General features: G+C 42.8%; 1 protein-coding gene across 1 annotated transcript in view; it reads right to left on the reverse strand.

Annotated features, from left to right (window-relative positions):
• Positions 1-14,270, reverse strand: part of SMCHD1 (structural maintenance of chromosomes flexible hinge domain containing 1) — an 89,418-nt gene extending 75,148 nt beyond the window's left edge. Inside the window, exons 1-3 of the mRNA XM_074878940.1 lie at positions 13,954-14,270; positions 2,350-2,425; positions 2,043-2,204 (exon numbers count right to left, since the gene is read on the reverse strand). Of these exons, the coding sequence (XP_074735041.1) occupies positions 2,043-2,204; positions 2,350-2,425; positions 13,954-14,133 (418 nt within the window). The 5' untranslated portion in view covers positions 14,134-14,270. The remainder of the gene's footprint in view (positions 1-2,042; positions 2,205-2,349; positions 2,426-13,953) is intronic.
• Positions 14,271-15,008: the final 738 nt, after the last annotated feature.

Raw genomic sequence — 15,008 nt, forward strand, 5'->3', positions numbered from 1 at the left:
TTCCCAGGGTGTCCCATCCACCACTTCCTTAAACAACTGAAAGTTCACTTTCCTAAGGTTTAGAGTTCTGACCTCACTTGTCACCTATAGCCTATATCCCTCGACATCATGAATTCACTACAGCCCAGGCTACTACCAATCTTGAACTTTCCAGTAAGTTCCTCTGTATTGGTGAACAGCGGGTCCACTAATGCATCTCCTCAGGTTAGGCTTTCTATCACCTAGAGATTAGGAAGTTATTGTCAAGAGTCTTCTAGGCTGCTTGCCTTTTCCAGTGGATGTCAGGGTGATTGAAGTCCCCTAACATCATCAGGGCATGCAAGTGTGATGCCTTCTGTAGCTGAAGTAAGAGTGCTTCATTGACATCCTCCCCTTGATCAGGTGGCCTGTAGTGAACATGAACCATGAGGTTTCCTTTGTTGGCCTGGTCTTCAATTTTCACTGATAAGCTCTCAACTTGTACACTGCTGTTTTTCAAAGACAGCTCTGTGCAGTCAATCCATTTTTTTTATGTAGAGTGTAAAAACCCCCCATCTTTCCTTCCTTGGCTGTCCCTCCTGGTCAGTTTATAGCCATCGATTGCAGCGTTCCAATTATGTGAGTCATCCCACCAAGTCTCAGCAATAGTAATCAGATTGTAGCTTTCCAGCTGTACAGTGGCTTCCAGCTCCTCCTCTTTGTTATCCATGCTGCATGCACTGGTATAGAGACATTTCAGTTGGACTGCTGACTGTCCTCACCTTTTTGGTTGCACCCCAACCCCCAAGTTTGTTAGTTTAAAGCGTGACTCACTAAGTCAGTCAATCTGCCAGCAATGTTTTATAGTATCTCCTAGCACACAAATTAGGATCACCAGGCAAAGAAACTGGTAACGAGTTTGACATACACAAAAAGATATGACACTTCACAGGCAATTAAGCTGGGGCTCAATACCACAAAATACTGTGAATGATAAAGATGTTATGTGGTTCAGAAAGTAACTGGACAACTTCATTGAAAAGAACAGTCCATAGACATGAATTCCAAAGTCCCCGAATCACTATTGCTGCAGCTCTATACTGCCTTTCTGTTCTCCTAGTATTTCCCAGGTATCTAATACACTGGCTGCTGGTAGGAACAAAGGACAGACCTAGAGAGAATGTGTGGTCTAATACAGCAATTCCTATGCAGAAAGATACACGTATCAGTGACCAAACTATTAGTGCACTTTAAGCACAGTGTCCTCAAAACTGAACCAAAACAGTATCTTCGGCGGGGTGGGGAATCAATGAAGTGGAGAAAGAGGGAGGGGGCAAAAGGAGACTGGTACTTAAAAATACAGTTCCTATTTACAGACATTGCTGAGACTGTTTTGAAACAGAAATTGCTGTGGGGATGGTATAATGCTTGAGTATTGATGTTTGCATTTTTTTTTGTACAATTTTAAGTCAGCTGAACAGGCTAAGATGTACATACTTTAGAAGTAACCACAGCCACAGAGAGAATTTTCAGAGAAGCCATAAACAGAAATTAATTTTTTTAATAAAACAATACAAAATGCTGATTACATATTTACTATACCAGTTAGATAAAAACTAGAGCAGCATCTTTTTAAAGAAATACTTGCTCTTGGTGGTAAGTTAAGCCTTGTAGAACGACAAATAGGAGAGCAGACAAAATTCTATGGTAGCTCATAGAAAAACTGTTCACCAAATTCAAACATAAAGTCTATTGCCAAGTACAGGAGACAAAAGCATGATAACACAAATGCTGACCTGTCTGGGTGACATCCACAAGATTATTATCAAGACTAAAGTCATTTTACTTCTAAAATATTAAAACTTTAAGATTTATTTGATGAGGTACCTCTGTAAATCTGGATTATTACAGGGCCATTTTGAGTAATTTTTAAAAGAAAAATTTCTATAAAGAACATAGTTAATTTTTCTTTTACAGTTAAGACTGTATTTTTTTACCAGATGTAACTAAACGTTGATGTGGTTATAAGCAATTTATATTCATATAAACATAATTCACACAAGATTATTTTGACAAGTACTTACGCAAAGGATTTTGGCCTTCGCTGGCATAGTACTCGTACATGCCACTTTTGACAAGTGTGTCATAGTGGGGCAGGAAGTCAATTCGCTCCTTGGTTGCCGAAAGCAGCATTTGATCAACTGACTGTAGCAGATACAAAGTAACTCCATCCTGAACAAGTTCTCCTGGAGCGAAGATGAAATATGAAGTATATTGAAAAAGATTTGTACTTCCAGTTAATTACTGCACGTCACAGAGTATAACAATCATCATGCGGTCTTTACAATCAATAGAAGAAACAGCTGTATTTTTGTCATCTAAGCTACTTACTGAAGTTATCTTCTGTAATTTCCTTCCTGTTTGTTGTGGTGATAACAAAGTTTTCATCAGTAGCTATGCCAAATGCCTAGAAAAAATTGGAGGTTATTTATTATAACTAAGTACTCCATAAAGTAAATAAATTTTAAAAAAATAGTGTTCTATATACTTTGCCACAAACTACAGAGAAGTGACCAAGTATTTTCCTCATATTAACTCATAACACAGTTTAATTCCAGAACTTAACTTCATTTGCTTTCTCAACTTAGCCAAAACTGTCTGTACTAAAGTAGTTTTCTTTTTCACCTGCTTAAAATATGTTCTAGTGAGCAACAGGAATTTTAAGAAAGAGGAACTGTCTTATGGGTATACCTTCAGGGCTGAGGAATGAGACTGAACAGCTCTATTTCACACTACACAACTACAACAATAGTCATGATCTAGAGGGTGTCCCTTATTTAATTACACTCTTTTGAGACATTAAACCAACCAAATATTTCTTAATATTGGATATACATTAAAGTCTTTGTTCTTCAATTATATCATACACTTAAAAAAACCCAATGAAAATTTCTTTTACAAAATTCTTTACCATTAAAACATTGAAGTATATTCTTCTGAACCTAAACAATCTTTGCCACTTTGCTGCCTCCAACTTTTGAATATGTTTCTGTAGCTTTGGATGCTTTCTACATACATTTTTATGCCTCTACATCTGCCCTCATTTTCACACCCTGATGTCCGACTCTTTCTCAAAATAATAAAATAAATATCTGTATTTTCTTCTGCCTTTTCAGATGTCTCAAACTCAAGTAAAAGTCAACTCTGGTTTTATTTAACTATCAACCCCTTCAGTCCTGCAGCCACGCCTCTGACAGGTGTTTTCTGCACTTTAAGCCAGATTCTTCCCTGAAGCTCTTGCATTCCCTAGCTTGCCCTAATCATTTCCCATACCTCTTTCTTCCCATCTCTAGTACTCAGGAGCCACAAAAATATTTTTAAAACACTGCTTAAGGTTTCATTAGAAGTCTGCTTTCCATCTTTCAGTTATCTTCTCCCTAGTTATGGTAAAGTATGTTAAAGACACAGTTAGTGTCCATCAGCAAAATTGTCAAATTTCTCATAGCACTTGGTGCAAGTGAAACAAATGGAAATGACATGAAGAGATTAATGTTCAGATTTAAGAGCCTGGAGAAATTATTACTTTTTAAATCTTATACATTCAGACCACTTCAATTTAATTTCTCACATTACACAAATTTCCACACAGCAAACCTGTGCAGGAAGAAAAAAAAAAATTGCTCCGAGCAAGGAAAATAAGCAATAAAAAAAAATACAGATACTATAACATCCTACTTTGCCATTTGAGTTTAATGGTTAATACAGAATAACTGAACTGGAGAGTTTTACATGTGAAAGCACAGATAAGCATCTTTTCCCTCCAGGTATAATTACAGCTTCCCTGTTCTCTTTACCTCCCAAAAGCTCTTCTACTCTCAAAACCTTATGAAGAGTGCAGTATTTACTTTAAGGCAGCAAGAAGTTAGGATAATGCAGTGCATGCACAAGACAGCTGCCTGCTAACTGAGCAGGGGCAGCCTCCTCCTTCTGGTCCTCTCCCCCATTCCATGGGTGAGCCTCAGCTAAGCCGACTGCAACAGCCTCAAAGGCAGAGCTACACCTGAGTTTCCTGGGTGAGCCCAGCACTACTGTATCTACTGGCAACAGGTCCCTTCTGCTTCCCTCCAAATGGCTGTCATTTCGAGATAAGCTACTAGGCAGATTCATGGACCAAGTCTGGCAGTCCTACCTGCAGATAACCTGTTTTTCTGGTTCATGCCAGAATTTAAGAGGCCACATTTTTTGTAAACTTTGGCCAACTTCAAAAATTTCTCAGTTTCGAACTGGATATAAATATAAGACCTACTTGTTTTACTTCCTCCTTCCCTCTGTCCTACACTCTGTTATCCCAGACCCTGTCTCTTCCTCCTAATGCCAGGTAGCAGTGAGGTGGCTGCACAGTTGTCCCATTATGTGGATGTGGTCTCCAGGAAGATGAGCCAGCCATCCCTGAATAAAAGTGAACCTACTAGGTAATTTACTTGAACAGTTGATGATGTTTCATTTGATTCTGATAAACAATGTTTGGTCAAATGTTTCATTTCTCACTAAGATTCTCGCATGTAATAGACACCATGGCATCTTTTGTTGACTTGATACAAAGTTCAGGTTTCACTGCTGAGCCCCTTTCAGCCTAGCATTGTGCCATTTTTCAAAGAAGCACTGAAGATGTACTCGATTCTTGACTTCAGAAGATTCACATGACAACCTAGCAGTACGTTCAGATTATATATCTGTTGGTTATTCTTTTGCAAATTGTCCAAATGCACAATCATGACATAGCTTTTGATGTCATCAAAATCTTGACGAGTACAATAGAATCACTACACTCAGAAATGCCTCTGTACATTCACAATGAAAGCATGTTTGGAGGTTATTATGTTAAAACAGCTAAGCAGAAAGCTTTTATGTTTTCTGATACAAAAGAAGAGACTTTTGTGAAAAAAGAGACAAACTCCAAATCAATCCACAATCTAGGGGGAAAAAAAGAAGTAGTAATTGTGTGTTCTCTAAAAAGAGAGGTAGATGTGCGAAGAGACAAGGACTCCTACACTATTGGTTACATAGGATCACTACATGCAAATGCAAAAGTCAAAACGTTACAAAGATAAACAGTTAAATGCATACAAACGAGAAAAAAGCCACCTAGAACTTATAAAGTATAAAAAATTATAACAATTAACAAGATTTTGAATATTCTGGGAAAACAACCATAGCTGTTCACTAAGAGCCATTTAAATTGTTTGCTAAGCCACACTTGGAGGTGTACCGAGTGTACACCTCAGGATTTTGGTGCCAGAGAGATATAGGGGTGACCAGTGTGGGAGGAGGCTATGAATTGCCCTGAGCTAGTCACAGCCAGTGCCAGATGGCTCTCAAACTGAGGGAAACCACCCACTGTGCACCAAAATTTCAACCAGAAAAGCACATGGTGCTTCTGTTCAAACATACTGGCAAAGAAATAGAGGAGACAAACAAGAAGCAACAGAGGAGATGCATCAGAGGAGACATTGCTAGGGACACCACTGGAGACACACTGAAAGGAGGTGCTCTAAGCCTGAGCAGGGATGGCTCCAAAGGTGCTGGGGCCCATGGCGGATCCATGTCAGGGCAGGGAGTCTCCTCTCTCTGTTCTACTACTCCCATAGGGCTGTGGCCTGTAGACAACCCACCAGAGCAGAAGAAAACCAGTGAAGAGCATGGAGGAGGAGCAGCAACAGAAGGAAACCCTGCACATGGCCCTAACCTCTCACACTGCTTGTTGCCTCACGAAAGGAATTCGAATTGACCGAGCGTTGTGCATGGGGAAAACAAGCGAAGATTAGACTAGGAATGGAGGAAGAGAGGTGTATGACAGAAGATGAGCTTGGGGAAAAAGAAGGAAAGGCATTTCCTTAAGTGTTTGTTTAATTGACCCCCCAATCAATAATCAAAAGTTTGTGTTAATTGGCAACATGTTAAAATAAGAAAAATTCCCTGAGATGAGCCTGTTTTGCCTGCAGCGGGATGTCAGTCATTATACCTATGAAATGATAAGTGAGCCAAAAAGCTGTCTTTGTTCAAACAAAAGAAATGCATTCTTTATAAACTGGAGGCTCAGTCTGGAGCACTGCCTATGTTTCATGATAAATAAATAAAGCTAACAGCTCCCAATTTGTTGGGGGATGATTATGACATAAGATTAACATAATGCTAAAAGGTTTGAAACAGCCAAACGAATGCCAAATGCCCAAGGAACTTTCAACAGAGCAATTTACAGGTACGATATATGTGTGAATGAATTGTGATCTCTCTAACCCTTAAATCTGAATCAGAGAGGCAAAGTTCAATTTATAAACTTGCTTCAGTCACAGGTTTTCTTTATAAACAAAAAAAATTTTGAAACACAAGCCCACAAATCACAGACAACTCCTCAGCAGCTAAGACTCCTTCAAACAGGCCTCAAGTTTTTTTTCTCTTTCACATATTAACACATAAACACCAAAGCAAATTTTGATGCTATTTGATCTGAACGTTCACTGTGAGGTTTACCTGGCTTCTAGACCAACTAGAACATTTAACATGAAGTCAACATAGATTTCGCCTCTAGATTTACCATCTGCCTTGGAAAGGATGTTCAACAACCAAATGTTCAACTTTGTGTTTATACCATCACAGCATGCAGTAACATGGATAGGCTTGAAGTGGTAAGTGAAGGAGAAATAACACACTGTAAGCACAGAATCATTGGTCTGCTTCCAGTGGTCCTCCAGTCTATTACCATAAACCAATCATTTCTGGTGCCGACTTTTCAAACTAAAGGAATGGAACAGTCTCACACATGACAGACATAAAACAGCGAAACCGAAACTACAATATCTTTAGAGACACCTTTAACCCCTTGCAATACAAACTTTTCCAATATAAACAACTGTTTCCTACAATAAGCAACTTCCATATCTTTAAAGTGCTCTGTCTTGTCCTACAGTAACTGTTCCCAGCAGGCAGATGCATGAGAATGATGTGAAGAACTGGCCTCTGCGCTTGGCAATGTAGCCAAGGGGTAACAGAGACATAACAGCCATGCAGCCACCTTCCACATGGCATCTAGGCCAGAAATAATTTTCTGGCTAGTAGAATTGTATTGTCAATGCAAACCTCTTAAAGGGGACCTGAACTATATAAGTTAAACGTAAAGAGATCTGGCAATGGCATTTTCCATGCTGTCCTTCACAGCTACTGATTTTCACAAAAAAGTTACCTACATAGCTCAGCTACCTAAGGTGATAAAAGCAATACGGCTTTATTTTGAGTATTTCACATTGATCCAGCTGCTCCTTTGCAGGAACTTGTTCAGGAATCTAAAAAAGGAAACTAAATGCCACATCCAAACTCTGAGAGGCCTGCTGCCTTGTGTAACTTTGCATGTGATTAACTGCATGTCCCATGCTATTTGTCAATTTGTCACCTGAAAGATGTATGTTTATCAGTTAGCTATCCTGCTTTATCCTACAGTAAAGGGAATTATCAGTCCAAATTGAGAGAAATCTCTTAGATCAACAAATGGATGAAACTACAAAACACATTTAAGGAAAAGGATTTTCAAACCAAGAACTGTCTTTCGGTAGTGCTTATGGATACTGAGATATTTGCATCATCTCTCTCAATTATTCATACAGATTAGCAAATAGAAAAACTAAGATGTAAACAAATTAAGTGGCAACAAAGACTTTGCTGGAAGTAACTGAGAACTGTATGTAGCTCATAAGAGTGCTAATCAGATAAACTTTTCCAGTCCACTGTCAGGTCAGCTGGTCTCCTGACAACCTGGCCAGGATCTAGTAGCAAGGATCTAGTACTGAGCACTCATGGTAGCAGAGCATGTATGATAACAATCATCTTTAATCATAATCTGAATGAGCTTGCCTAATGTCAGGACACAAACATATATAATCTTTGGACACCAACAGAAAGTGGATCCAAAAGTCTCTAAAAAGCAGTTGCATTCAAAAAAGGAGAAATTATTTCTAAGGATTTCTTGGAGCTCAAAGCAAAGAGTGTCTATTACACAAATATAGGATCGTCCAGTAGCCCACATCTTCTGGGCTGATGGTCACTAGAGACAACCTACAGATAAAAACCAGCAGCAAACACTAGTATTCTGAAAGATTTCCCAACCATCCTTTATTGATGGAGTCACCTCCATCTAAAGAGCAAATTACAGAAGACAACATTTGCAGAACTTGAAGTGCCTTGTCCTCTGTCTACTTAAACGTTTCACTACTTTCAGAAGTTCAATTGATACACTTCTAAATACTTAAAAAGATATCAATGAAAGGTGTTAAGAAGTGAACAGATGGTTCAACCAAAACACTAAGAACATTGCGACATACCACAATATCCAGTAATAGAAGAAGTTCTTATGGGGTATCTTAAAGAAAACCTTTATCATAATTTTGGTGGAAAAACAGAGAAAAAGAAGAGAGGGAAATTGCATGACAGAAGCTCTCTACAGAAGCCACATACATAAATCAAAGCTCATTGTTTTGGACAAAATTTCTAACTCAGACATCTTTTCAAGATTTGCAAGCTTTAACAAGTGGAAAGAAGCTGGGGACCCCAGAATTTATGCAAAGATCACACTGTGCCTACTAGACTTATTCAGAGTCTAGACAAATATAGTAACTTTCACCAGACCTTCACAAGTCACTGTGTCTAAAAGCACAGTCACAAAAATTAATGAGTGCAGCTATCAGCCAAAATTTTGACATCAACTCCATACAGCTTCCACCATGAACATATTTTGTACGGCATCACTTGTTAAAGTAACAAGAATTCGGAAGCCACTCTTCAGAAACAGAAAATATTTGATCACATCCAAGAACCTGTACCTGGATAACTAATGCTAAAGGAATGCAGATACTCTGCATCTGACTGCATCTCCCAGCACTCCAATTTGAGCAGGAACTGAAAAAACCACATGGCTTTCCAAATCAGTCAACACATAGTAAGGTAGTATTTAAGTGCACAAAGGTATGCAGACTGCATCCTTCCTCCCACTGAAATGTGTCAGTAACGAAGACGCTGTAACACAAACGTTTCAGTGAAGCCTGAAATACAGTATGATAGTTTTGGAAAAAACTCACAATATTGTTGCATCCTATACATACCTTACAGTACCTCCAACAGCTTCTTTAAAAAATCAGGGAAAAACCTGTTTCATGTATGCACAGCATGTTTAAAATATATCTATTTTTAGTTTCTGGCTATACAGAATCTTGAAAAGTAAGTAAGCGAACATAGGTTTTATAATACAAAAATGTAATTATTGCAAGATGGAATGATTTTATCAAGAACGGAAGTACTTTTGTTAAGCAAATTTATCAGAGCAGTATCTCAGTTCATAATCCAAATACCTCTTAAATACATTTAAGAGTTACCCTCTGGTGATACAAACAGCAGTAGTTGCTAACATTTCTTCATTGATCACAAACAATTTCATTATACATTATTTATTAGGCACTGGCAAGCAAATATTCACACACACACAAAATGAAGTTACACTTATTTCTTGAGTTTCCACCACAGCTATGCTGCTTCTCCATACTCCCTCTTAATGAACATCCTTTCTTGCCTTTTAGTTTATTGATACACTGGAATTTATTTTGGTGGACCAGCAAAATAATGTTTAAATAGCAGGTAGGCTGTTAGAATATAATGGGAAGCTCAACAAAAGATGTGACAAAAAAGATTAAGACCAAAATATTTTGTTTTATTGTGAAGTCTGAATTTTGAATATTTAGTTAAATTACAGATATTTATTTTTTATGCAGATAACAGATCTATACTTCCTATATATATTTCCTCAAACAAGGAGGTCACAGTGATGATGGAAAGTTTCAAAAGAATTTAAAAAAGCATTTACAGATGTGTTCAGTTCCTATTTAAGTAATAACATTAATTTTAGTACCATTTGCTCTCTTCAGACTGGTACTTCACCTGTCAAAAACCTCTTCACACTTAGCAAAACTTCTGGGCAGTTTTCAGCACAGATACCTTTCTGCTTTAAAAGGAGCATGACCTCTGTAAATGCCTGGAAGGATTCCCGCCTGCTTAGCAACAAACTGAAGTGCCCCAGCTTCACCGTGTACCCGGAAAACGTGAGCAAGGGATCTAGGATTAGCTGCCAATAAAGCTTAGCTCCATTCTGCTCATTGCAGGTAAATACTTCCCAATTATATTCTAAACATCAGGGACAAGCAGTGGGGCATATACCTAACAGAAGACAACAGGAAGGTGTACAAGCACTGGTACTCCCAAGAAAAGGTAAAACTGCGTATTTAATTCACTTATTCACCTTAAAACTTCATGGTTCTGGAGCCTGAAACTACATGACTGCTCCACATATGCTTGCCAGTGCTCAAATGGAATAATCAAGCTAACAGATCATTTTTAATTAAAAGGTTTCCGCTCTAGGATTGAACACTGCAAGGAAGAATGCAGACTATATATGCTCCAACTTCTTTTGTAAGATTTTTTTTTTTAATCTTTGACACACACACACTCAGAAGGAGAGGCTAACTTATCAGTATAGAAAGCCACATCCAATCACACTGCCATGCACTAACTTGTTGTTAGGGGACAGCAAAAGAAAATCATAAGGTGACAACAAATATTTGCTTAAAAAAATAAAAGTTTCAAAAATTAATAAAGATAATTAATAATAATGACTATTTTATATGATGACAGAAAGGACAGGAATTGGCTCCTAAATCAACCTCTCAGTGGCTGAATCTTTTGTCTCAAGAATCAGTATTTTGCTACACAAGCAGAGAGATTATTTTCCTGTATTACAAAAAACCGTAAGTCTCAGAAGTAGTAGCCTAAGACCATGCCTTCAGGCATTCAAGTATTTTCAACTCAGAATCACCATATACTGCGATCAGGTTTAATTTAATTATTTTTTCAAGATTTACATTCTCCCTTAATTCCTACATATCCAGTTATATCCAAAGGAATTCTCTTATGCCACAGGAAGATGTTCATAGCAGAAATAATTCCAACAGCTTAATATTTCTTTATTTCATGACAGACATTATCACCCCCACAGCCCAGTTGGCAGACTGTAAAGTGTATGTGCACCCTCACTGCTGCATAGCATCATCCAGTCGCATGACAAACTGCCAGTGAAAGTCGATTTAAAGCTGAGCCTTTACTGAGGTTGAGCCACCAGACGAGATACCCGTGGAAACAACACTGCTAGCTATGCAGCATTTGCCTGATCACTCACTCAGATGGTCTCTAATAGCTTTCCTTGGAGAAAAGCGAGTACAACATTCCCCTTTGTCCTTGTCTCAACAATTCAAAACTTGCTTATCAAAAGAATATTTCTTCCTGAACTTTCACCACTTCCCTGACACGTTTTCAGCACCATGAAGTGGGGAAAGTCTGTCCCAATCAGGTGAACCCATTCATCACCTTTTCCCTCAAAGCAGTTAGTTGCAACTTTCAAGATGACAGAAATCCAGCATTTTGGAGTACAGCACCCTCAGAAACACAAACTGCGCAGAACTCCCAGAGGCACTGAGATGCCAGAACATTCTTCCAGAAGCCTAACGAGAACCCGTACACTGTTGGCATAGGAGACATCAGATGTCAAGCTTCCTGGACCCCAGCCTGCCCAGTTTTCACTGTACCAGCATTTACTGGTCACACCAAGCCATCTCAGCATGCTTTCAGAGTTAGATGTCCCATATTTAAGGCAACAAAAGCTCCAAGGTGCAAAGAGTCACCACACTGAAATTAGCTGTGACAGAGGCATCCCTGACTGAATTCACAGACAGTCAACACGTTATTGGAGAAGGCCTTTCTCAAAGGGAAAGATCATTTGAGGTTCTTGTTGTACAAGTTTATAAGAGCACTGACTACTATCCTTAATGCCCCAAAACAGCCACCAGGATTGGTGATAAGGATTATGGTGTTGACACAGTAAAAAATGATACTTGAAAATTGTACTTTCACAGGCACCAAATCCAAACACACCAAGTTCTGCTTTGCAGCACCAGACTTTTCAAACACTATGTTGCACACCTGAGCAGTCCGCCTAATGGCATTGAAGTACTGACTCCACAATGTCAATGTGTTTTTGAGATAAGAAAACCCTGAAGCTGTTTGTACCCAGGATTTGTCATCTCCTCTGATGATGGCTTTTTTCTGTATAAGACTGCAAATACAAAGCTCTGTGAATTACTGAACATCATGAGGATGCATGGAAGCAGAAGTCACTGGAGTGTAGAGCGCATATAAAAAAAGCTATGAAAAGAAAGACTCTGTTGTTTGTAACAAGTTGCAAATTAGTGTTAACCTCAGCCCGCCAATTTATTACAAAAAATAAGAAAAAAGATGGGTTAATCATCACGTTTGCCATGAATACCAAAAATATGAAGTATCCTTGAAATTCATCTGCTAGGTACTGTTGAGATGGGATCCATTATGATGACTCTTGGAGGAGATCACGTAATACTTACAGGAGATATGAACCCTATAATGATGCTCCACTAAGGAGGATGTTGGCTCTTAGAAGGCCATGAATCCACCCCACTATACAATGTAATTTGAGAAGTTACACAAAGTGTACAGATTTCTTTATTCCATTCAGTTGCTTGTTTCTTTCAGTCTTGTGAACTTTAGGGGCTCTGACCAGGTCAGGGGATGTGCCAACACTCCACAGCCAAGTTAGTGCTGAGTAGTAGGACCTTAGGTAATAGCACAGATTCGGTACCTCTAACAGAATATGAATATGCCATTTTGAACAGCGAAGTAGAACTGTGCAAGGAGGAAGTAGTCAAGTGTGACAGCTATTCCTGCTGCCCTTGATAACCCAGAGCTTCCATCGCAGTAGGAAACCATTATCTTAAACACTGTCCAGGCATAGGACAAACAAAGCAATTTCCCCCAAGAATTTATATCCTAGAGAACACAGTGCAAATTGCACTGGATAAAGAAACTAAACCAGAATGTTTTATCAGACTAAATTAGTGCACAAATTACAGCTAACTTTCCTGTACGCTTCACAATATAAAACATAGGTGGGCAGCTAACAGGTTCATGGCATTTATTCCTCCCTCAGGAAACGAAACTGACAGTAAATGGGCGTTGCCTACTGGTCTCACCAGCAAACCAAAGTAAACAGCCCGTACGTGGAAAGAAATCTCCACCTCCAAGAGATCTGAAGGCAGAAGTCAGTTTTTATTTTGCATAACGAAAGGAAAGAGAACTGAAAGAATACACGAGAGAGCGAAGCACCACGCAGGCAAAGTACCGAAATGGCAGCCACCACCGCGCGCTGCGGAGAGGCGGTCACCGGCCTCAAGGCGGGAAACCACCGGCCCTTCACGCCGACACCTTGGACAGCAGAAACGCCGCCGGCCCGGCCCGGCGAGCGCCTCGCCCCAGGACACCGCCCCCCGGCCGCCGCCGCCGGTTCCCCGCGCGGGGGAGCTCCCGGGCCGCCCGCTTCCCCTCCGTCCGCCGCCAGGGGCTGCTCCCGCCGCGCCGCCGGCCGCCCCGGACGGGCGTTTTTAGCGTAGCAGGCCCGGTGCCCGGGGGAAGGGGACGCCCACGGAGCGGGACCGGACTCCCCCGGACGCCCGCCCAACCTGTCCCGGCAACAAAGTTTGGGGGGAGCAGGTCGGCGCGGCGGCTGGCGCCCCGCCGGGCGGCCGGAGGACACCGCTCGCCCCACGCCCCCCCCCGCCGCTCAGCGGCCACCGGCTGGGCGCGCGCCGCTGGGGCCGCCCCCCCCTCGCGCCTGCCCTCGCACGTGGAGCTGCGGCACGTGCCGGCCACCCCCCACCCCCTCCCCCCGCGCCGCGAGGCCCGGCCGCGCGCGCGGACGGAACGGCGGTGGCACGCGGGGCCCCCTCGGCCGCGCCTGCCCCCCCCTGCCGGAGGGGCATGAACGCCGCGGCTGGCCCCGCCGCCGCGCTCTCCCTCCCCCTCCCCGGCCCCCGGTACCTGGCAGACGGCGCTGCGGAAGCCGCGGTAGTTGTCCTTGCCGTAGCTGAGCACTTTCTCGTCCGGATCCGCCTGCTCCCGGCGGCGGTCAAAGAGAAAGACAGTGCGGTCCCCGCTGCCGCGAGGCGTCAGCAGCACCGGCCTGCGACCTCCACGGCTGCCTCCCGCCGCCGCTGCCATGTTGGGAAGCTGAGGAGACGGAAACCGTCCCGCCGCGATGGCGGCAGCGGCAGCAACGGCGGTATCTGTTGCCTGGCCCGCGAGCTCCCCCGCCTGGCGCTTCCCCGGAAGCCCCAGCCGGGGAAGGAGGAGGAGCCAGGCGGGAGGTTGGGGCAGCAGCGCCGCGGAGGCCCCGAAGGGGAGGGGGGCGGCGGTGGCGCCGCTGGGGGCGGGGCGGCGAGCGGCCTGGAAGCGAAAGCGAATCTCGGCGCTGCGACCTCGGAACGGGTTTACGCCCGTTGCTCCGCCGCCCTGCCGCCGGGAGGGGCGGGGCGGGGCGTAGGCGGCGGGGCCGCGTGCTCCGCCCGGCTGCCGGAGCTGCTCTGGCGGTTGAGGCGCCCGAGGCCGCCGCTCGCCGCCTCTCCCGCGGGGGGCGGGGGCGGGGGCGGGGGCGGGGTCGTGGCGGCGAGGGGCCCGCGCCGTGGGCAGGGCCGCCGCGGTCTCCCGCCGCCTGGCGGACACAGGCCCGACCCGGCCCGGCCCGGCCCGGCCCGTCGGTTGTAGCGGTGGAGTTAGGGAGAGGCTCGTCCCTGGGGCTGGCGCGGCAGAGTCCGGCTGCAGTCAGGTGGCGTGAAGGCCTAGTTGGCCAGCCTCGATGTAAATGGAGATCCATAAGCTGTTGTTTATTCTGTTTAATGCTTGAAACACTTTTATCCTCTGAAGGGAAGAGTTGGTGTGTTGCCTACAGTCTTAAAAATCGCATTTCAATTGAAACCACTGTAAAGCTTTTGAGTTTTGTATATGCAGAACCTGAATGACTTCTGCATCGTACCATTATAGAAGAATGGTGGAACTAGAGTAGCTGGAAAACTGCAGCTGAATAATAACGGAAATAA

The sequence above is a fragment of the Strix uralensis genome, chromosome 1 (assembly GCF_047716275.1).
Source record: "Strix uralensis isolate ZFMK-TIS-50842 chromosome 1, bStrUra1, whole genome shotgun sequence".
Classification (NCBI taxonomy): domain Eukaryota; kingdom Metazoa; phylum Chordata; class Aves; order Strigiformes; family Strigidae; genus Strix; species Strix uralensis.